The 24,753-nt window shown below is 42.7% G+C and overlaps 1 protein-coding gene across 2 annotated transcripts in view; it reads right to left on the reverse strand.

The window, feature by feature from the left end:
* btbd9.L (BTB (POZ) domain containing 9 L homeolog) overlaps positions 1-24,753 on the reverse strand; it is a 78,365-nt gene that overhangs the window by 17,010 nt on the left and 36,602 nt on the right. The window contains exons 7-10 of one of the 2 annotated variants that reach the window (NM_001095433.1): positions 24,635-24,744; positions 22,291-22,480; positions 20,373-20,502; positions 18,415-18,549 (exon numbers count right to left, since the gene is read on the reverse strand). In NM_001095433.1, the coding sequence (NP_001088902.1) occupies positions 18,502-18,549; positions 20,373-20,502; positions 22,291-22,480; positions 24,635-24,744 (478 nt within the window). In that variant the 3' untranslated portion in view covers positions 18,415-18,501. Of the gene's footprint in view, positions 1-266; positions 375-18,414; positions 18,550-20,372; positions 20,503-22,290; positions 22,481-24,634; positions 24,745-24,753 lie in introns of those variants that run through there. The other variant, XM_018262064.2, reaches the window with a different exon arrangement.

A 24,753-nucleotide genomic window follows, 5' to 3' on the forward strand; every position in this document is an offset into this window, starting at 1 on the left:
GTTTGCCAAACATTCAGCCATGTTTCAAGTCCTTGTTAAAGAAAAGGCCAAACCAACTCCCTTTCAATCTGGTGCCAAATTAATTCATTTTTCATCTCCCCATCACTCACTAAACTGATCTGCCTGGAAAGGGCTTTTTCAAGCTACAACGTGCATCACCAGGTGCCAGATACAATCCCACAGCGGAGCAATGTCAGAACCTATTGAACACCCCCAGATGCAGCGCACAGGTCTCACATGCAGCGCAATTGCAATAGGACTCTCACCTGCACGGGACCTTTGTTCGGTCGGCCACCATTGTCCATTGCTGCTGGTTAGTGGACACCTCGATGTAGTAGCTGTAACTGCGGTCATCACAATCCCATAATAACAACCTACAAATAGGGAACAAAACAATTTAGAGGCTTCAGTACATAAATGCTACAATCAGCAGGCAATTACAGCATTAGACTAGCCAAAGGGATTGAATCCTTGTAACCAGGACACTAGTTGGGTTAGACCAGCCTTTAGTTAATGAAACCAGTAGAACAGAATCAACCTGTAGCCAATCAGAACTTATTATTCACAATTCAAAGAAAAAGAATACATGCTTCTATTAGAATTTTATATCGAGAACCTTCCAAGGCAAGTCTGGGTGCATGTGACACAAGAGAACAATAATCACCCCAAACATGCTGCACCCACGTGTGACGCCAGACTGGGAGCAATAAGGGTATTAATCAGTTGTTACTAACAAATAATGCCAGGGAACTAGGGAGACCCAAGCACAAAGAATGCTGGGTAGAACCATAAATGTAGAACGTTAGGCAGTTTTACCCCAAAGCAGCATCACTGGCTTCCCCCAAGCTGCTACCAAGGACAATTCATATTTATTGCCGCATAGATGGCAGTGGCTTTTGCTAGGATGGGTTGGTTGAAGGAGCTGATGGGGAATCTCTCACTCTCTTTTGGCCTATAGGAGGCGCCACAAGAGAATGAGGGCAATTAACACTACTAGTCATCTGGTTGAATAGCGGTGACCACACCATGAATAGGAAGGAATGTGGTAATCTGGGACAGTAAGGTAGAACTTCTTCTGTCCAAATGAAGAATGAAAAACAAAGGGCAAGTAAGACTTCATAAAGATGGGGTTACGCTGCCAGCCACAATAAGGCATGTTAATAAGAGATCAAAAAAACATAAAGTTCCTCCGATGGAATCCAATTGTTTCACACTCAGTAACCTAACGAACAGGATGCGCTGATTGGTTCTTATCGAGATCAGTGACAATCGGTTCTGCCCTGCCGTATCCAACAGCACATCGCATCTTCTCCATTCTTTTCCTCTCATTCCTCTAAAATAATCACTGCCTCTAATGATCAAAGGAATCTTAATGAAAAGTCTAATTAGCTGCTTGTTGGTAAGGAAAGAATTTGCACAACATTCTCTCTTTATTGTTATAGAGAAAGTGAAAGAATGAAACCTGTCCGTTCTTAGGATCCCGTTCAGATCCTTTCCTGTTCCTTAGGGTCCAATTCCCTAACAGTTACTTAGGGTCCCATTCCTGTCCTGTTCCTTAGGGTCCCATTCCCTACCAGTTCCTTAGGGTCTCATTCTCTACCAGTTACTTACGGTCCAATTCCTGTCCTGTTCCTTAGGGTCTAATCTCAAATTGCCCCTTGGTCTGTTAAAGGGAAAGTATGACCTGCTCAATATGAAAGTGTTGCCCCTGTGGAGATGGGAACTAGTATGGGGCCTTATGATTAGGAATGGCGGCCTTTATGTAGGGTTTGTATAGTAACAAATTAACCTTAATGTAAAGTGCAGAGCTGAGATAAATATAGGTTATCGCCGTACATTCGAGAACAGTCAGGGTCTAACCGGGTAGACCCCTGGCCTACAGCCAGGTCCACAGCCTGCATCTAGACCCACAAAGTAAATTTTTAGCCGTCTGAACCTGCTAATCAACCCTATCACAACTGCTTTATTTTACAATACCACCTACTACAAACAGGAAGTGCCATCATCATAGATAAGAAGTGTCATCACCGTAGATTGGGAGTGATGTCATCCCAGGGCATGGAGAGGTGAAAAGTGGAAAATAAGCTAAGACTGCAACCCATGGGCCCAAAGACCTGCACCCATTCCTGCATCAGCAAATGCTACTAGCCCCCCCCAAAAAAACACCATAATTAAATAGTACAGACAAAATGAGAATCCAGGTGAACCCTACGGTTACGACTCTAAAACATCGATACTGTTTGTGATGAGAAGCTTTACATCAGACAAGCAAGGCTCGTGCTCGGTAAAACAAACCCCCGTCTCCCCCACCGACATAATTAATGCAGCAGAAGAATTAGCGACAGAGCTGAAGTTTTGTTCCAATCTAAACGAGACGAGCTGAAGAAGCCGCTGGGAGTTGTAAGAATGTGAAACGAGAGCCGGAGAGGAATTTATTCTGCATGAGTTGCCTTCCCAGGCAGCGATCTGTCAGTTATCTCCATGAATATTCACACGTTCACATTAGGCAGAAGGGCCAATTTCCATGGCATGTGGACTAATCCTCCCCAATATATTCTCAGCTTGTGCCTGATGGGGGGGGTCTGAAACCTCTCCAGTGTGGGTGATACACATAGATATAAGCGATTTACTTATGTCAAGTGCAAATTCTCCTTGCTGAACTGCACCCCCCTGGCATAGTTATGAGGGCCAATGGACTTATAAACTCTGACCCCTAATAGCTTCTCCTAAGGGGATTATAACACTACAGAAAGGTTGCGACCATATGGCTGGGTACAATGGAGTCTAATGTAAGGCTGAGACTGCACAAAGAAAACAAGGACGAAGAAATAGGTCTATCCCTTTGCTAATGGAATAATCTCCAAGGTGAACCCAGTAGAACAGATGGCATCATGGGGCATGGGCAGAGCTCAGCAACATAGCTTTGTGTTCTTTGTGTGCTCCTGTGGCTTGTCAAGCACCAATCTAAGGGGTAGATTTATCAAGGGTCGAATTGAAAATTTCATTCAAAATTCGAATTTTCTAAATTTTTTATGGCCAAAACTGTCAAATTCGACTAGGAAACTATTAAAATTTGATTTGAGTTTTTAAAAAAATTCTAATTCAATTTTCGAAATTTATCATACACTGGCCCTTTAAGAAATCTTCGCCCCATTAAACCTGTTGAATTGTTGTTTGGCCTATGGAAGATGTCCTGGGATCAATTTGGAGTTGTTTGCAGCCTTCCTGAATTTGCAGGTCGATCCTATTCACCCGGTTTCAAAAATGTGATTATTTCAATAAATTGCAATTGGTTGGATTTTGAGTTCATGGGAGTTTAAAAAACTCCCATGAACTTGAAATTCGATCCTTGATAAATCTGCCCCTAAGGGTAGGGACACACGGCGCGATTTCGCCGCGATTCTGCGCTGGGCGAGTTGTCGCTGCGGTTTTAAGCGTTTTTTAAGCCGAAATAGCTTTGTTAACTTTGGCGCTGGCGTCAATGCAAATCGCGGCGAAATCGCTGCGCTAATTCACACGCGGCGATTCTTTTTCTATTGTCGCCCGAAGTTGCCTCGCTGGGCGTTTCCGGGCGACAGTAAAAAAAAAATCGCCGCGTGTGAATTAGCGCAGCGATTTCGCCGCGATTTGCATTGACGCCAGCGCCAAAGTTAGCAAAGCTATTTCGGCTTAAAAAACGCAGCGACAACTCGCCCAGCGCAGAATCGCGGCGAAATCGCGCCGTGTGCCCCTAGCCTTAGTGTCAGAATTTATGGGTGTTTTTAAAAACTCACATGAATTCGAAATTCGACCTTTGATAAATGTGCCTCTGAGGGTCTGGCCACACGGGCAGATTTGGGGAGATTAGTCGTCAGACGACAAATCTCTTCTTCGCAGCATCTAATCTCCCCGATCTGCCTTCTCCTGCCTTCCGCCGGCTAAAATGAAAATCACCTGGGGGCAGGCACTCGGAACGCTTCGTTTTCCGAAGTCGCCTGAAGTTTCCTCCTGAGGCAATTACAGGCGACTTCGGTAAACAAATCGCTCCGAGTGCCTGCCCCCAGGCGATTTTTATTTTAGCTGGCGGAAGGCAGGGGAAGGCAGATCGGGGAGATTAGTCACCGGGAAGAAGGGGAGATTTGTCATCTAATCGAATCTGCCCGTATGCCCAGACCCTGAAGCTGGCCGTACACGGGCCATTAAAAGCTGCCGACAGACTGAGTTGGCAGCTTATTGGCCTGTGTGTGGGGCCCTCCGACAGGCTTTCCCGATGTCGATAGGGCAGGGTTAAAAATCCCGTTGGATCACAGTCGCATCTGTTTGTTGATGCGGTCGCGCAATCCAACTGCCCATATTGGCTGCATTATGATATGATTGCTGGGCCCTAGGGCCCACAATCAGATCAGCCCCATATCGCCCACCTTAATGTGGACATATCAGAGATAGATCATGGCCACCTTAAGTGTCAGGCAGCTGTGAAGGGACACTTTCTTAATATCCCTTCCCTGTGTATAGAGTACGGACAATTAAGCGCTTCTGGGAAGTGGTAGAAGCGCAAGGCGCACTGAGCCATGACACTTCATTATGCACCGAAAAACCCATTTTCAAAGGCACCGGAGCTTTAAGGCTCTTCTATTCATTGTTATAAGATTCTCGGGCGCCTAATGAGTCTGCCAATTTATGTCAATTAGAATGACAGCGGCTGCTGGACTAAATACCGTGTCTGTTGTTGTAAATAGGGGCAGCCGGCAACTCATGACTCCTCGGCTTCCACTAACGAACATCTGAGCCCTTCACTTGGGAATGGACCGACTGTGTGGGAAAGGAAACAGCGTGTATATCGAAATCCATTTTGTTCCTACTGGAACCAGCAGTTAGCTTTCTGATTGGCTGCTTGCTGTAGCCCAAACGCAAGTTCTTTTCTCTGATTGGCTCTAGGTGGGTGTAGACCTGTGAATATTGGGATGGTATGATTGGCTACAGAATTGGATTATAGGCTCCCAGAACTGTGAACATGTTCTGGGTAGTGATGTGTGGACTGACCCGAAACCTGAGGTGACCTATGAGTTGACCTCCGGTTGGGTTAAAATTTGGACAGCAATTGCAGGTTAGATTTGGGTCAGACTTCTCCCAAAGATTCCCTGTCTGGGAAGCAGAGGCATGTACAGAAGTAGAATACAGAGCAAGAAGATGTGGGCATGGGTCGGATGTGGGTCCTCCAATGGCAACATTTTGTGGGTTAGGGTCGAGGGCAGGTTAAGGTTTTGTCACTTAGGTCGGTGCAGGTGAAGGTTTTGTAAGTTAGAGTTGGGTGCGGGTTAAAGGGCTGGTTAATTTTTAAGTTCACTTTTAGTATGTTAAAAAATGGCTTATTCTAAGCAACTTTTCAATTGGCCTTCATTTTTTTTTCTTTTTTTTTTTTTTTTTTTAGAGTTTTTGAATTATTTGCATTTTTCTTGTAACTCTTCCCAGCTTTCTAATTAGGGTCACTGACCCCATCTAAAAAAACAAAGGCTCTATTAGGCTACAAATGTATTATTATTGCTACTTTTTATTACTCATCTTTCTAATCAGATCTCTCCTATTAATATTCCAGTCTCACATTCAAATCAGTGCATGGTTTCTAGGGTAATTTGGACCAGAGATTGCAGAAATTGCAAAACCAGAGAGCTGTTGAATAAAAAGCCAAATAACTCAAAAAAGCACAAAAATATAAATAACATTAATAAACGACTTTTTAAAATATTTACGTACCTTAAAAGTTACCTATAGGTCATGTTGACCGTTTTTTACCGAGAGGTTTATTTTTGTAAGTAATTGTTAGCTGAAGTTTATAAACCTGACTGTTTTGCCAACCTGACTATCTCATCTCAGCCTGTCAGTTAGAGATTCTAATACTAACGGACTCCTGCTGCACAAATATGGCAGCTCCCTCATAGAGGAACATGGGGCATCAGACAGGTAATGTAAAAGCATTGTGCAAATACTTTATGGCAAAGTTATAAGTACTATAACAAACAAGGGAAAGTTGTGCTCACCACTATTTTTTAAAACCATTAGGCGGGGGTGCAATGAGGCTGTGACCACAAAATACATATAGTCAAATACAAGAGTCCTCTGCACTCAACCCATTATCAATATATTTAAGACAGCGACATTTTGTGCATACTGCTACTAAAAAATGCCTTACCCTTTAAACAAAACAGGGATTGTTTGTCCATATATTGCAATATATTTAAGCTGGCCAACTACGTCAAAGTCATCCCATATCTGGCCAGTCCTATGCTCAATTTTATCTGATTCATTAAGAATTCTATTGCTTCATTATACATTTTACAAAGGGACTAGGTATTACCTGCAACTTAACTTGCTGCTTTCAAAGTAAACCTCCATACTTGGCTGCCCTTTTATTAGACACCAGTGGGATCACCTGACTATAGCTGGGAAGGGTGGGAGCTACAACATAGAGCTGGTCACTGCTCCTGTATAAACTATAACAAACAAGGGTGGTGAGCACAACTTTCCCTTGTTTGTTATAGTTTATACAGGAGCAGTGACCAGCTCTATGTTGTAGCTCCCACCCTTCCCAGCTATAGTCAGGTGATCCCACTGGTGTCTAATAAAAGGGCAGCCAAGTATTGAGGTTTACTTTGAAAGCAGCAAGTTAAGTTGCAGGTAATACCTAGTCCCTTTGTAAAATGTATAATGAAGCAATAGAATTCTTAATGAATCAGATAAAATTGAGCATAGGACTGGCCAGATATGGGATGACTTTGACGTAGTTGGCCAGCTTAAATATATTGCAATATATGGACAAACAATCCCTGTTTTGTTTAAAGGGTAAGGCATTTTTTAGTAGCAGTATGCACAAAATGTCGCTGTCTTAAATATATTGATAATGGGTTGAGTGCAGAGGACTCTTGTATTTGACTATATGTATTTTGTGGTCACAGCCTCACTGCACCCCCGCCTAATGGTTTTAAAAAATAGTGGTGAGCACAACTTTCCCTTGTTTGTTATAGTTTATACAGGAGCAGTGACCAGCTCTATGTTGTAGCTCCCACCCTTCCCAGCTATAGTCAGGTGATCCCACTGGTGTCTAATAAAAGGGCAGCCAAGTATGGAGGTTTACTTTGAAAGCAGCAAGTTAAGTTGCAGGTAATACCTAGTCCCTTTGTAAAATGTATAATGAAGCAATAGAATTCTTAATGAATCAGATAAAATTGAGCATAGGACTGGCCAGATATGGGATGACTTTGACGTAGTTGGCCAGCTTAAATATATTGCAATATATGGACAAACAATCCCTGTTTTGTTTAAAGGGTAAGGCATTTTTTAGTAGCAGTATGCACAAAATGTCGCTGTCTTAAATATATTGATAATGGGTTGAGTGCAGAGGACTCTTGTATTTGACTAAAGTTATAAGTACTGTAGTTTTCAAAGCCAATATTATGATAGATGTAAAAAAACAAAAAAAAACAAAGTTTAATTTTTGGTGTCAGTATCTCTTTAAGGTTTTGCGGGTTAGGGACAGGGCCCCAAAACATTGGTAAGTTGACTTATTGTACCAAGTTATATGAAAGTTGCTCATTAATTTTGGCATTTCTGGGCCCCTTATACTACTAGGCCCCTCTGCTTCCTCTGCAGTTACTCCCCTGGGTGTGGGTCAAGGTTTTGGGGTTCGGATCAGGTGACCTGCAGACATACTTCCCAACTGTCCTGTTTTAAACTGGACAGTCCCAGATTTGCACTGGTAAGTCCCGAGTTTCTCTTTGATCTGCTGCACTGAACAGCCAGAAAAAGATACAAAGTTTCTAACTTAATTGGCTCTTGGCAGAGAAATACTTAAAATACCTTTGTAACAGTTTTCGATAAGATAAGAAGTCAGACTCCCACCTTAAAGGGCAATTCACCTTCATTATCAAAACTGTAATAACAGAAAAACCACAGAAATGTGTTCAAGCTTTCATAACCTACCAAATTTTGTAAAATGGACATGCTAATTAGTGGGTGTGGCCACACAAATGGGAGTGGTCGAAACAAATTCTGCACGACAAATCTTTTTGTCCCTCTTTCTGTTTCTCTAAGCAAATGAAAATAAAAGGAAGCTAAAATGTATATTTACTATATTGAAGTTACTCCAAAAAGGAGCTAATCACTCAAATCCAATTTTAACAAACAAAATTCCTCAGAAGGTTTCCTCCCCACCTCAAAAGAGTAGATCCAAGATTACAAGACTTCTCAGCCAACATGGAGTTTCTCTCTATTAAAGGGTGCCAGATTGGGACATTAGCAACATCCATACCCTGGCACTGACCCATCTCCCCCAAGTGAAAGGTGAGGGGTGCGGAGTTGCACACAGATATATTATACAGAATAAGAATACTCTTAAAGTTCAGCCCATAAAAGCAAAGCGGAGAGATACATTTCTTTATTTACATTTATTACAATAGCACTTTTATCCCCGTTCTGCCTTAAAACTAAAAAAGGAAGACTGAAAGCTTTTTATGGGGCCACTTATTTCCTTCTGAATGTTTGATGTGAGCAAGCGCGGCCTTTAAATTTCTACTGAACCCGCTCAGCCGGAGCTAATGGACATATTTGTTCTACGGCACAAAAACCACCGCTGAACAAAAAGAAGAAAAAGAGGTTTAACCTTTTCAGCTTCCTTAATGGAAAGTCCCGACGAAAATGTCCCAAATTCTCCAAGAATTACATTAAAAAGATTTTTCCTTCAGGCTTTCATAAAAGGGTATTTAATTTTAAATCTTATTCTTGTATCATCATGCTGAATATAAAGGGTTAATACATCCTTTAGATTAACCAGTTTATTCTGCACGGGCTCTAGTGGTACCGCAGGATCTCCCCAGCGTGTCTGTCTCACAGCAGTGTAACCATGGCAACTGCACACCGGATTGTTACGGTTGCAGCCACAGATATATCTATCTATCCATCCATCCATCCATCCATCCATCCATCCATCTATCTATCTATCTATCTATCTATCTATCTATCTATCTATCTATCTATCTATCTATCTATATTAGGGATGCACCGAATCCACTATTTGGGATTCGGCCGAATCACTGAATCCTTGGTTATTGATTCAGCCAAATACCGAACCAAATCAGAATCTGCATATGGAAATTAGGGGCAGGAAAGGAAAAAATGGAAAAAAATCTTCTTTTGTGACGTTAAATCACATGATTTCCCTACCTGCCCCTAATTTACATATGCAAATTAGGATTCAGATTCAGTTCGGCCAGGCACAAGGATTCGTCCGAATCCTGCCGAAAAAGGCAGAATTCTGGCTGAATCTCAGCCCTGTGCAATGCATTAGGATCTTTGTATCTGTGTTCAGATGTTGAAGTGTCTGCATTAAATGATAGTATTTCTACTTCTTGTGAAAAGCACAGACAGAAAACAGGAAATTGTTATACTTACCGTAATTTCTGTTTCCTGGTCACATTCCATGGCAGCATTCACCAATGGGTTAACTGCCCTGCGGGCCTCTGGACAGGACCTCCCCTAACAAGTTTAAAATGAGAGCACACCCCCACTTACTTGTCTTAGTCTAAAGCCAGACCCCTGGGGTGGGAAATTCCTTGGTGAATGCTGCCATGGAATGTGACCAGGAAACAGAAATTACGGTAAGTATAACAATTTCCTGTTTTCCATGTCACTCCTGGCAAGCATTCACCAATGGGAATTCCAAAGCTTCTGAAAAAAAGGGGAGGGCACACAATATAGCGACAAAGAAAAACAACTGCTTTATTCAGCAATGTATAACTGATTCCAAAACTCTTCTGCCAAATCTAGCCTCTTGGGAGGCAAGGACATCCAGTCTATAATGTCTTATAAATGTATTGACTGACGACCACCTCGCTGCTCTGCAGATTGCTTCTGGCGATGCTTTGGCTTCCATTGCCCAGGAACTCGCCAGTGCTCTTGTAGAATGGGCTTTCAACCCCCGGGGAACCTCCCTGCCTGCTATATTGTAAGCCTTGACAATTGCAGCAACAATCCAGGAACTCAATGTCCTCTTGGAAGGGGCTTGACCCTTTCTGAACCCACAGGGTATGACAAACAAATGATCAGATTTTCTGTATGTATCAGTCCTTCTCAGGTATGTTTTAATTGCTCTGACTACATCCAAAGTGTGCCAACGTACTTCCTTTTCCGACTTCGGAGCTGGACAGAAGGAAGGAAGGGCTACTTCTAAGTCCATGTGGAATTTAGACACCACTTTGGGCAGGAACTTGAAGGCAGGTCTTAGTATAACCTTATCTTCAAACACTATTGTATGTGGTTCTGAAGCAGACAAGGCAGCCAACTCTCCCACTCTACATGCTGAAGTGACCGCCACCAGTAAAATGACCTTTAACGTGAGGTTCCACAACGAGGTTTCCTCCAAAGGTTCAAAAGGGGCTTTTGATAGGGTATTCAACACAAATGGCAAATCCCATGGGGGTGAAAACGTCTTTATGCAAGGCTTAACTCTCATAAAGGCATTAAAGAATCTTTGAATCAGAGGATCTGATGCCCCAACTGGCTCCTGTTAATGCAGAAATGGCTGACACTTGAACTTTAAGTGTACTTAACTGGAGACCTCTTTCATAGCCTGAATACAAGAAATTCACCAGCAGAGGTGCTGTCGGGCAGGCTGGATCTTGCCCTTGAGATAGCGCAAACTGAACAAAGACATCCCAGATTTTATAGTACTGAGTTGAGGTAGAATTTTTTCTTGACCTTAGAAGAAAATTCACCAGATCCTCCTTTAAACTCAGCTTGTTAAGCCTCTGCCTTTCAATCTCCAAGCCACTAAGGCTAGGTGATCCTTCTCCTGATACAGAAATGTTCTCTGTGACAGCCATCCTGGGAATTTTGGAATTTCTTTGGGGCCTGCCACGGCCAACTTGTGCAGCAATGGAAACCAGGGTCGTCTCGGCCAGAAGGGAATTACTGCTATTGCATCCACTGCCTCTCGGATCCACCTTCTTCAAGACTTTCCATATCAGTGGAATCGGAGGAAAGACATATATTAGGTCTTTGGACCAATCTTGCCTTAGACCGTCCACGGCCAATGCCTCTTTGCAAGGGTATCTTGCGTAGAACTTCTGGCACTTTCTGTTTTCTGCCGAAGCCATGGCATCTATCTGTGGTCTTCCCCAGACTCCTACTAAGTCGTGGAAGATGTCTTCGTGGAGACTCCACTCTCCTGGATCTAGGGTCACTCGGCTCAAGAAATCTGCTCTGAGATTCTCTGTGCCCGGCAGGTGCACTGCTGACAGGCTTTTTAGGTATCTCTCTGCCCAAAGAAATATCGGTACGGACTCTTCCAGCAACGTAATACTCCTGGTTCCCCCTTGCTTTTGTATGTAAGCGACTGCCGTGACATTGTCCGACAATACTTTTACGCTCTTTCCTTTCAGCATTTCCGAAAAAGCAAACAGAGCCTCTCCGATTGCTCTTAGTTCCAGCACATTCGAGGGAGTTTCCTTCAGGGACCATGACCCCTGGGCAAATTGATTCTCGCAATGGGCTCCCCAACCTGAACCTGACGCGTCGGTAGTCAGTACTACCCAATCTGGTTCTTCTAGATGTAGACCCTCGTCCAGGTTTCTTTGTCTGCACCACCAGCTTAAGCTGTGTTTCACTTCTTGAGGCAGATGTATCCTTCTGTGCAAATTTAATTGTGGGTTCCTTACTTTTCTCAATAGAAAATTCTGCAGACCTCTTAAGTGCCATCTTGCCCACTTTACCACTTGTATGGTAGAAGACATTAGACCCAGAATTTTTAAGCAACAATGCACTGTCACAACTGATCGGCCCCTGAAGTCTGCTATCGCCTGAATTATTTTTTGCTGTTTTTGGACTGGAAGGCTCACCAGATTCTTCTCTGTTTGAAAATTTGCTCCCAGAAAGATTAGTGACCTTGATGGAATAAGGTGGCTTTTTTCGATGTTGACAACCCAACCGTGTATCCCTAGAAATTCTAGCACTCTCTCTGTGTGTTGCCTTGCCACTTCTCTTGAGCTCGCAGTCACCAAAATATCGTCCAGATAATGGAAAGTTGATATGCCTTCTTTCCTTAACTCTGCTATCAGGGTAACTAGAACTTTTGTGAAGACCCTTGGTGATTGTGACAGCCCGAACGGTAGGCATCTGAACTGCACGTGAATTTTGCCCACTGCAAATCGAAGGAACTTCCTGTGCTCTGGACAGACTGGAACGTGAAAGTAGGCATCCTTTAGGTCTATACTTGTGAGCCAATCTCCTACTGACACAGCCTGAATGATGGAGGCCAAGGACTCCATCTTGAACTTCTTCTTTTCCAGAAACTGATTTAGTTTTCTCATATCTAATACCGGTCTTAAAGCGCCGGATGCTTTCTTTACTAAGAACAGCCTTGAATAGAATCCCCTTCCTCTTTCTTGAGACGGGACTACTTCTACTGCTTTTAGTGCCAACAGCTGATCCATGTATTCCTGAATCAGGTCTTGACTTTGTTTTGCATTTTGAAATGAAGAAATTAGACAATAATCCCTCCTGGGGACTTTCAAAAACTCCAAACGAAAACCTCTTTGAATTGTATCGTACACCCATCGGTCTTGTACGGACTTGGCCCAGATTTGAGCGAACAAGGTCAGCCTGCCTCCTATCTCTGTCTGGGCCAAGGTAATCTCATTGTTGTTGCGTTGAGGCTGAAGAAGAGGAGAAAAACTTGCTCTCTTCAAATTACTTCTGGCACCCGGGCGTCCAGCCCTCCAAGAGGATTGTCTTGAATATTCTCTCCCGGGTCTGTATTGCCTTGATGCCCTAAACGATTTATCTTTATCTCTGAAGTATGGAGGTTCAAACCTTCCTCGCTTCGCCTTGTTTTCTTGAGGCAGAAAAACACTTTTGCCTCCTGAGACCTTTTTAATAATGGCATCCAGTTTTTCCCCAAATAACATGTCTCCCTCGAAGGGAAGTTGGCACAAATTCGTCTTTGATGCTGCGTCCGCTGCCCAAGGTTTCAGCCACAGAGCTCTTCTTGCTGCCACCGAGAGCGCCATGGACCTCGCTGTGAAATGAACCAAATCCAGTGAAGCTTCTGACATGAAGTCAATGGCTAGTTTACAATCAGCCAGCATCTCTAGTCATTTTTGTCTTTTAATATTAGATGAAATCGCTTCTTCTATATTTGAGAGCCATACTTTCACTGCTCTTGAGACAGATGTTAGAGCCACTGCTGGTCTGCAGGCTGCCCCTGCTGCTGCAAAAGATTTCTTTAAATTAAACTCCATTTTCTTCTCCATTGGCTCTCTAAATACTGCTGCGTCATCCACTGGAAGAGTCGTCTTCCTAGCCAGCCTGACCACAGCTGCATCGACCTTGGGAGGAGAGTCCCAGAATTTAGCATCCTCCTCCTCAAACGGATATTTCTTTTGAAACTTCCCAGCCGTCTGAGGTCTCTTCTCAGTCTTCTTCCACTCTTCTTTAATAATCTCTTTTATTGAGGCATGCACTGGAAAACCTGCCGACCTCTTCTTTAACGAAGGAAAAAGCTTATCCGCCGATGAAACTTTTGAAGAATCTGTGGGAAAGGTCAATGTTTGCCTCACCGCCTTGATTAGAGGTTCAATCACCGATACATCAAAATTAGATTCTTCCTCGGACTCAATTCCCCTTCGTCTGAGCCTAAGGGTGAGTGTACTTCAGACAACTCTGACAATTCCCCTTCTGAGATTTCCGACAGTGACTCCAACTGTCTGGAGTATGAATGCCTCTGTCTCTTCTTAGAGCCAGTCGCTTCCTGAAAACCTTGCACTACTGCTTGTTTTATGACCGAAGCTAACGACTCTACAAGGGCTTGATTAGCCTTAGAGCCTGAAGGTACTGGCTCTTCCTGGACCACAGGAGAACTTTTCTTTGGTGTTTTATCTTTCTTTTCCGAGACAGGGAGGCTGCAATAACAACAAAACAAAATTTAGAACCATGGTACACAATAATTATTTCGTAAACTTTCTCTCTCTATCCCTTTTTTGCAGGGAAGTAAAATCTCACCTTTTCCCTTTGGGGTGAGGTGTCTTGCCCGTAGTACTGGATTCCATGCTTGTGAGTACCTGCAACAGAATGCCACTACTCAATTAGAGACTTGCATAAGCAGTCCTGTCTTCCTTAACATTGCACAACTGCACAGTATACATCCCACAGTGCAACATTTTGCAAGGGTTGCTATGCATATAATTACTATAGTTACTATTATTATTAGGGCTACACGCCATAGCCACAGGCTGTTTGGCGCCAAAGAACACTTCCGTGTTCACATAATGCTGCCGACATCGCCGCTGCCCTGAGGCAACCTTGGCGTTCACGCATCTCCTGCGCTATACAGCGCTACTTGCCTTACCCCCAACAACAGGATGGCCGAGAGGGGTTCCTACCTTCCCTCCTTACCGGTTTTCCTTGTGTGCTAGCGCACGAACACCGAAGCGCACCTCGCGTCTTTCGCGTCCTGTTATGACGTCACTTCCGGTTCCGCTTGTGACGCTTCTATACAGGCGCGTCCGCACCTTGCAGCATCGCCCACCTAACCCGTTTAAACGGGAGGTAACAGCTTGGCCCTTAGGCTGTTCTTGCCCTCTACGGCCCTCCTCCACTAACCCCTACAAGGGGAGTATCGGACTTCAGCATCGAGGATGCCAGAGAGAGACAGAGAAAGCACCCTCGTGCTGGAAATAAGGCACTTGCTTCAAACGCCTTCTTCCATCCATCCGGCCTCTGGACAGGACAAAAAAGACAAGTAAGTGGGGGTGTGCTCTCATTTTAAACTTGTTAGGGGAGGTCCTGTCCAGAGGCCCGCAGGGCAGTTAACCCATTGGTGAATGCTTGCCAGGAGTGACATGGAAATAATGTTCTATATGCCTCTACTCCCTGGAGTAACATATAAGGCCGGTTACAATTAATACGTAGGGTTTTATCACGACGGGTGTCAAATCGACTTTTCTGAAGCCAAATCCAAATCTAAGGGAGAACTTCCGATTATTCTAGAACCTCCCAATGACTTTTATGTCCAGTAACATAGACTAAACATATTGAGAAACTTGCCCTTTAATGTTGTCCTGGTGCTGCAGGATGATTTGGACCGGAGACAAGGAACCTCCTGTCTTTGCATTCCCTAAAGGAAAATCTCTAAAATAACAACTCTGGGGCTGAACATATGATTTGTGGTCACATGATCAACCCAATGTGCAGGTTTGTCCAAATGGGGCAGAGCGAAGGAGCACAAAGGGAGTTTATTACATTATGACTTATCACCGGTGATGTTGCCCTTTGGAAAAAAAAACTTTTTAGGAAGAATATATTGGATGGAGCTGATTCTACCGTTGTTAATCTAGAGAAATAGTCTCCCCTTTGCCTCAGGACTCCAACAGTGTGATCAGGCAGGTCCCTGGATCAGCTCAATACTATAAATATTATGATCAGCAGCATCTGACCCTTCCTTGTACAATATATATATATATATATATATATATATATATATATATATATATATATATATATATATATATATATATATATATATATATATATATATATATATATATATATATATATATATATATATATATATACACATACATATACATACATACATATACATATACATACATATACATACATATATATATATATATATTTATACATATACACACACACAACTGATTCAGGAAGAAAATCCCACAACTTCCCAGCTCTCCCTATAACAACCCTTTTCCTTCCTTAAGATGGAACCACTGTAAAGATCTGATAAATAAAGCATCAGAGTTTATTATATCATCATATCATATTCCCCCTCAACTGCCTCTTCTCCAGTGTAACAAATCCCAACTTAGCTGGTCTTTCCCAATAATTGAGTCCTTCCATTCCCTTTAGCAACCAAGTCGCTCTTCTCTGTACTTTCTCTATTTCATTAGTGTCCCATATATATATATATATATATATATATATATATATATATATATATATATATATATATATATATATATATATATATATATATATATATATATATATATATATATATATATATATATATATATATTTTGATCATATCCCCTTAACTGCCTCTTCTCCAGTGTAACCAATCCCAACTTGGCCAGCCTTTCCCCATAACTTTCCCCCTTCCATTCCCTTTATCAGCTTAGTTGCTCTTCTCTGTATTTCTCTATTTCATCACTGCCCCTTATATATTTATATCCCCTTAACTGCCTCTTCTTCATGATTAAGTGACCACAAAACACGTAGGGCCAATGGAGATGGCTCTAATTTAACTTTTTTTCCCCAATAAATATTGCTTTTACTTTTATATTTGTGGCCTTGTGGATTTCCTAGAGTTGTCCCATTTCTCTCTGCATGAATAACTTCTCCAGTATAACCAATCCCAACTAGTTCACTCTTTAATTTGAGCACTGGAGACCATACATGCACTGCATTTTCTACTAGATGGGGAGTAAAACAGGCTTTTTAAAACCATTGAATTATTTCAGAGGTCCCCAACCTTTTTTACCCATGAGCCACACTCAAGTATAAAATAATGTTGGAGAGCATCACAAGCATGCAAAAAGTTCCTGCAGATTCCAAATAAGGCCTATGATTGGGTATTGGTAGCACCTATGTGGACTTGCAGCAAACAGGAGGCTCTGTTAGGCAGTATACATATTTTTATGCAACTAAACCTTGCCTTTAAACCAGGAATTCTAAAAAGAAGCACCTGCTTGGAGGTCACTGGGAGCAACATCCAAGGGGTCAAAGAGCAACATGTTGCTCACGAGCTACTGGTTGGGGATCACTGAATTATTTGATTACAATGGAGTGTATGGGCGATGGTCTTCCTGTAATATAGAGCTTTCTGGATAACGTATTTCTGGATAACAGATCCTAGAACAGTACTTAAATAACATCAGGTTTCCTCCAATCCATTGGTACTAGATGGGAGGGAGCCAGAGAAAATTGCTAAATTAATATGCAAATGAGCAAAATCCTCCCCTTAAATTAAATATGATGCACATGATATTAAGGGTTTTGATCCAGTTCAGCAAAATCCAAATCCTGCACAAAAGGGTGAGCTTTGGGTGAATCCTACTCCAGTATTCAACGCATCTTTTATTTAAAGCCCTTAGATATTTTGGTGTTATTTGTCAATTAATTATATGGTCTCCCCTCTTATGCCTCCATTCAAAGAGTTTTCCTAACTAAAGGGGGAAGTTCACCTAAAACTGCATTTTAATTGCTGCAACATCAGTTTCTATAACCTGAAATGACAAAGTGGGTGCCCAGGTCTGTGACTGCCAGGCTGGATATGAACTGTTATTATGTATCACTTATACTTATATAATCCCTGGCACTGAAAGGGTTATGGTATAAAGGGTCGGAGTCTCAGGGGATGGAACTCTTCAGCAGAGGGATCCCAAGTGGCGCCTAACCATATCAAGAAGTGACGGCCCATAGGAAGCCTCTATGAAGTCTCCAATGATTCCGATGTCATTGGTTATTACACTCTCCCGTTATCTTTTATGGGGCCCAATCTCAGCCGCTTTCTCTTATTTAAATTTTAATGTTTTAAATGGCTTGAAAATGATATAATTATTCCTCAATTACCCACTTGCAGAGCTCACTGAGAGCCATTTATCTCTGGGAGACGGCACACTCGCTGAAGCACATCAGGTACACGCTCCCCGGGGGGAGGGTTATTGTCTGCAAGTGATAAATAGGGAGACGGCAGGAATTGAACTAGGCACTCGCCTAATATTAAATAACAGGCTGTGACTTAATGGAGCTAGATGTGTCCCCAATCAACCCCAATACAATAAGTACAATTCAGCAGGAACAGCAGTTTGCTCATAGCCTGTACAGAGAGATCCCATAAAACTATGGCAGCATAGGAATTCCCCTGTACTAAGCACAATTCAGCAGGAACAACCCCCCTGAGTTTACGCATAACCTGTACAGAGTGATACCATAAAACTATGGCAACACAGGTATTCCTCTGTACTAAGCACAATTCAGCAGGAATAACCCCCTATGTTTGCTCATAGCCTATACAGAGAGATACCATAAAATTATAGCAGCATAGGTATTCCCTGTTCTAAGCACAATTCAGCAGGAACAGTCCCCTAAATTTGCCCATAGTCTGTACAGAGAGATACCATAACACTATGGCAGCATAGGTTTTCCTCTGTACTAAGCACAATTCAGCAGGAACATCCCCCTAGGTCTGCTCATAGCCCGTACAGAGAGAACACATCAGTACACAGTTTACAGTAAATATCCCTATTACTAAGTATAGTTCAAAAAGAATCCTAATATATTCCAACAGGATGGACCTTTAGATTATGACTTAACTTTTCAATGAACAAAATGCTACAAATAAGAACAGATAGGCTGATATTTATGTAGCATGGTCTTTTTAATACAATAGGCAAGATCTGCTAAACAGCACCTCCTGAAGGAGCTTTGGTGTCTCTGCAGGTCTCTCTATTCCTCACTGCCTGGCCTGTCACTGCTGCTAGCTGATTCTCTCTCCTGCACAGGAACACGATGCAATAAAAGCAGAAATCGTTAGATTTAAAGGACAAATGCATTTCTATGCCAATAATACGTCTTCTCTATAACCTTTGCATGTACCGTGCACTACAACACAGTGTTCCCCTTCTATACAGAAATTCATTGTGGGTATTTTTTTGAAGGAAAACAAAATGAAAGTAGAGGAGGATCATGGTTTCAGAACCAAACTCTGTCAGCAGTTAACTAGGAACTACAGATGAGATCTTAGCAGTCAGGGTAATTATTAGGAATAGCAAGGGAGGAGCCGAGACAACATTTGGGACACTTACTAAGAACAACACGGGAGGAGCTGAGACAGCAGTCGGGACAATTACTAGGAACAGCAGGAGAGGAGCTGAGACAGCAGTCGGGACACTTACTAGGAACAGCAGGGGAGGAGATAAGACAGCAGTGGGGACAGCGAGGTTGGAGCTTAGCATTTAGGGTAGGGACACACTGGGCGATTTGGGGAGATTTAGTCGCCTGGCGACTAATCGCAGCGACTTTCCACGACCAATCTTCCCCGAATGCCTCCCCTCGCTCTGCGCCTGGCTAAAATGAAAAATCGCCTGCGCTAATCACACGCGGCGATTCATTTTCCGAAGTCGCCCGAAGTTTCCTCGTGAGACAACTGCGGGCGACTTCGGAAAACGAATCGCCGTGTGTGATTAGCGCCGGCGACTTTTCATTTTATCCAGGCGCAGAGTGAGGGGAGGCATTCCGGAAGAAAAGTCGCTGCGATTAGTCGCCAGGCGACTAAATCTCCCCAAATCGCCCAGTGTGTCCCTACCCTTAGGGCACTAGCTAGGAACTTCATGGGCGGATCTTAATATTCAGGGCACTTACTAGGAATAGCAGGGGTGGATCTTATCAGTCAGGGCACTGACTTGACTAGGAACTGCAAAACAGGATCTTAGCCCAGAGAGCAGCAGATTTTTTAATTCAGTCTGGTCACATGGATATCTCACTGCCCTGCTTGTTGGCCCTGCTGGATACTGGAGGGATATAATCCAGTTTCTTATGACTCAAGAAACTTGCCTAATATTTGTTTTACCATGCCAACTTGCCTAATATTTGTTTGCCCATGCCAAAGAAGAGGGACACCGTCTCCAAGGAGTTCTGTATGGAAGTGGATCCCGTACAATATGTATAAAATACACTGTGGCTGTTGTGTTTTCTGATATTTCCTACATTTAGGCGTGTATTTATTAACATTGGAGACAAACCACACCAGTGATGTTGCCCATAGAAACCAATGAACAATTCGATTTGGTCACCTACAAGTTACAAATAGGATTGGTTCCTATGGGCAACATTACCAGTGATCTTTATCTCCAATGTTAATAAATATGCCCCTTAAAGTGATACTGACACTAAAAAATTATTATTCAAAATATTAATGTACATCAAAAGTTACCTATAGGTCATGTTGATCATTTTTCACTCATAGGGCTGCTTTTGTAAGTAACTGTTACTGAAGTTCCTAAAAACATGACAGTTTTGCCAACCTGACTGTCCCTTCTCAACATGTCTGTTAGAGTTTTTAATGCTAACAGATTGCTGAAGCTCAAATATGGCAGCCCCCTCAGAGAGGAAAATGGAGAATCTACTTTCATGGCAAAATTATAGAAAGCATGCAAAGACAATATTATGATAGATGTAAAAAAGGTTTAATATTTGGCGTCAGGATCTCTTAAACGTTAGCGAGTAATGTGTGTTTGGGTATGAAATAAATAAGGATGGGCACCAACGCTCTGTGTAAGGGGGCATGCGGCCTACTGACTACCATCTGAATCCTTTACCGTTGTTCCTTGACATTTAAATACGAAGAGTTCCAATTCGGCACAAAGGGACAGGAAGAGCTCCATCTGCTCTGCCGCCGACAAGACAGAGAAATCCACTGTTGTCTCAGTTCCACAATCACACGTTGTCCTGTTTGTAACACACGGGGTTAAGCCAGTAACATTACTCACTCTCATACTTTAGCATTACTATCGCTCACTCTAATAGTGCAGCATTACTATTGTCCACTCTAATATTGAAGCATTACTCTTGCTCACTTTAATACTGCAGCATTACTCTCACTCACTCTAATACTGCAGCATTACCATCGCTCACTCTAAAACTGCAGCATTACTCTCGTACTCCAAACATGCCTTGCTGAAGCCATGCACAAGTGAGTGGAAGTCTTCAGACTTTGTTAAACTATAAATCCCAGCACCCTCTGCCAGTCATCACCATAGGAACTGCCATTTCCTAACTAGCACATTTACATCACATAATGATATTTACTCTGTGTAACAGGGTAATGTGCCCAAAATAATCCCCTTTCCTTGCTAAATTTTATTTGGAGCCAACTGGGCCATTTTGCTCATTTAGATAATCGATCCCTGATTCACTGTAACTCGCTCCCTTATTTATGTTCAAGCAGTGAAACCCCGGTGGGCACAGCCTGCCCCCTCATTCCTGGCACTGACCTCCGACACCCCCATGGAAAGTATAATGGCAAAAATAGGCCACTAATAGAGAATAGCATGGTACACTCACAGGGGGATATTAAATGAGACTGATCAATTGCTGTGTGAGTTATGCTGCAAAGGTTTCATATATGCCCTGCTATATCCGCTATCCACCAACTAGTGCCCTGAATGGCCGTATTAAGTCGCCGGTAGTTGCATCCTCCCAACTTGCTTCTCTTTCAGCCCATATACAATGCACAAAAACAATGCCCGGTGCACATGTAGTGATTTAAGGTTTTTTTAGCCAGTTCTTTATTCATGCCCAGATTTGGGCAGTCCCCCATAGCTGCACCTATGGACTTGTGTAAATCATTTGAGCTGGACAATTTCTTATCAATAAGAGTGATTCATGTGAAATTCCCAAAGAATAGGGAGGTTTAACATGGGCACTGGTTGTAGGCAGTACAGTCGGACATATAGACTGGCACCGTCATGGACTTAACTTAAAGGATAAGGAAAGGTTAAAACTAAGTAAACTTTATCAGAAAGGTCTATATGAATACACTAGTAAATCCTCAATGTAATGTTGCTCTGAGTCCTCTGTCAAAAGTAACACAGCATTTCAGTCCTTCTATTGTGTACACATGAGCTTCTGTATCAGACTTCCTGTTTTCAGCTTAATCCGCCTTGAGCATGCTCAGTTTGTTCCTCTCCCTCCACCCCTCCCTGATGTAATCTGAGCTCAGACAGAGCAGGGAGAGACTTAGGCAGGAAGTGATGTCACAGCAAGCTAATATGGCAGCTGCTATCCTAAACAAACAGTGTCTAAAGCGGATGGAAAAGCATTCTAAAGCATAATAATGGTATTCTAGCTTGCACTGTTGAGGCTAATCGATTAACAATAAACTGCCTTAGTAGCTTTTCTTCTCCTTGAAGTTTCTCTTTATATCTAGAGTTTCACACAGTCTAAAACAATCTGACACAGTCTCGCACAGTCTCTCATTCCATAGAGACACCACACATCACCACAAATACAACATTTGGTTTGTTATCTGCACAGATATGTTTAGTTGCAGTTAGTTCTTTGCTATGAACATTCTGATTCGCTACAGGTTGTTCCTAACTCCACCCACCTGAATGTTGGTCAGACCCAGAGCAGGACTTACCTTACAGATGTACTTGGAATGCTAACGTAGCAGCACAAATTCAGTTACTGGGGGTCACACCAGTGGGATGAGGGGAATGAAGTAGGGGCACTTACCTTATGGAGTTTATCATAAAGGGCTGGGCAAGCTGGACCACAATGGCGCCACTGCCCAGCTGGTGACATGTGTAGCCAGAATCCCAGTCGTAATTCCTTGTATCGCCATTCAGCAAGGCATTTCGGCTGCGGCTCACGCCCTCGATCACACTAGCGCACTCAGCGATGGTGGCAACGTTCTCTGTGGGAACTGAAAATGATTGGCCAATGAGAAAACTCACATCAAAGTCATTTACACCGGCAGCTATATTGATGCTGGGGGACAAATTGCTCACAATTATTTTCTATGCAAAGTGTCCCACAGACACACACACAAAGTACAGCAGCCTCTCCTAAGAGCAATAACTGAAACCTATCTCAGTACTGGAGTTACTTTAAAATTAATAACTGAAAGTAAAATAAACATTAGTAGTAGTATTATTTAGGGATGCACCGAATCCAGGATTCGATTCGGGATTTGGCCAGGATTCAGCATTTTTCAGCAGGATTCGGATTCAGCCAAATCCTTCTGCCTCACCGAACTGAATCCGAATTTGGATATGCAAATTAGGGCTAGGGAGGGAAATCACGTGACTTTTTGTCACTAAACAAGGAAGTAAGAAATGTTTTCCCCATTCCCACCCCTAATTTGCATATTCAAATTAGGATTCAGATTATTCGGCCGAATCTTTCACAAAGGATTCGGGGGTTCGGCCGAATCCAAAACAGTGGATTTGCTGCATGCCTAGTATTATTAGAACAGCCTGTGATAATGTTACAGACATAGGACCTGTCATCCAGAATATTTAGTACCTGGGGTTTTCCAGATAACAGGTCTTTCCATAATCTAGATCTTCATTCCTCAAGTCTACTATAAAATCATGAAAAAATTCAATAAGCCTGGTTATTCTGTAATACAGAGCTTTCTTTATAACAGATTTCCAGATACTGGATCACGTGTGTGTGTGTGTTTATTTAAGACATAAAAAAAAATCATAATGTGGTTCTAAAAATTGTTTACTAAAAATTGTTAGTGCGTCTGATACAAGTTGGTACAGATCTGTGACTGTTATCCAGATAAGGAATCTTTCCATAATTTGGATCACCAAAATTTGAGACTACTAAAAAATAATTCAATCATTAAGCCCAATAGGATTGTTTTGCCTCCAATAAGGATGAATTATATTTTATTTGGCAATAAATAACAGTTTTTAAAAATGTTTGCTTTTTTTCTGTAAAAATAAGACAGTAGCGCCTGCTTATCAACCCGATAAAGGGCCAATGAGTTGCCTGAAAAGTAGCTGTAATGCCCGGAAAATAACGGCTGAAATTGGCAGTTTGTTATGCTGACTTCTTGCTGTTGAGTTGAACTGCAGCATACAGTTCCCCCAAACGTTCTTCTCTTCAGATGGGGGCCCTAGCACTCCTGCATGACCAGGGGTCCAACCTTCGATATGAAACACCTAAATACAACATCTCCTGCACGGCTCTCCAGTAGTCGACTAAAGTACATAAATAGCGGCAATTTAGATCGCTGGCTGAATGGAATGTAGGAGCCGGTCCAGACAAACCCAGAGCAGATCGGAGGCCCTGGAGCAGGAAGGAAAATAACTGCCCCCGGCATCGTTCAAGCTGCCAAGTGAACAAAGTATTGTGTTTGCAGCACGTGCTCCATTTCGCTGTGTGTCTTTGGGGGCCTGTGTGCCGCTCCTTCATCTGAATTTCCTCCTTCTCACGGCCGCACAATACATTTATTAAAAACACCATCTGGAAGGGACGCCGCTCACTCACCAGCCTGCGTCCTGCATCTCCCACCGGGAACTCAGACTCCATTTGTGTCACTTTGTTTACAAAAAGTGTTTGCCAAAAACATCCCAATCTTCCTTCTTCCTCTGCCTCCTGCCCCGCTGTTCCGCTCTACTGCACTGCTGTGATGAGGTCAATTAGCAGCAAAACAGGAGTAATGAGGAGCAGAATTTGGGGGAATTTCACAGGAACAGAGGACATCGTGCAAATTCCACAAATCAATTATAACAGCGAGATCTAGCCGTTGGATCCACAGACGGCACAGTACTTACAGCACAGGCTATTTGTATCGATTCATATTCTGCTGTATCAGTCCTTGCCCCAGTAAGCTTACAATCTAAGGTTACTAACACACAAACACAGAGGCAGTTTTATCAGGAGCTTGCAGTGAGAAAGTAGCATGAGGGTAACTAAAAAAGCTAGAGACCTACATGCACCCCCTCAGGAATTCAGCCCCACAGCCTTACCACCTTCGCATCATTAACAACTTTTTTGTGGATACTGGACCCACTAACCATCAACAGGAACACAGGAACAAATCAGCTGGGATCTTTCTTACCTATCAATCCATTCTCCAAGGTGAAGCTTTTGTGGGTGTAGAGGCACTCAAAGGCCACTAGGTGGAAAACCTTGTTGACGGTGTTGTGTGTCCCAACAATTCGGATATACCTGAGGGTG

Source organism: Xenopus laevis, chromosome 5L (genome assembly GCF_017654675.1).
Source record: "Xenopus laevis strain J_2021 chromosome 5L, Xenopus_laevis_v10.1, whole genome shotgun sequence".
NCBI lineage: Eukaryota > Metazoa > Chordata > Amphibia > Anura > Pipidae > Xenopus > Xenopus laevis.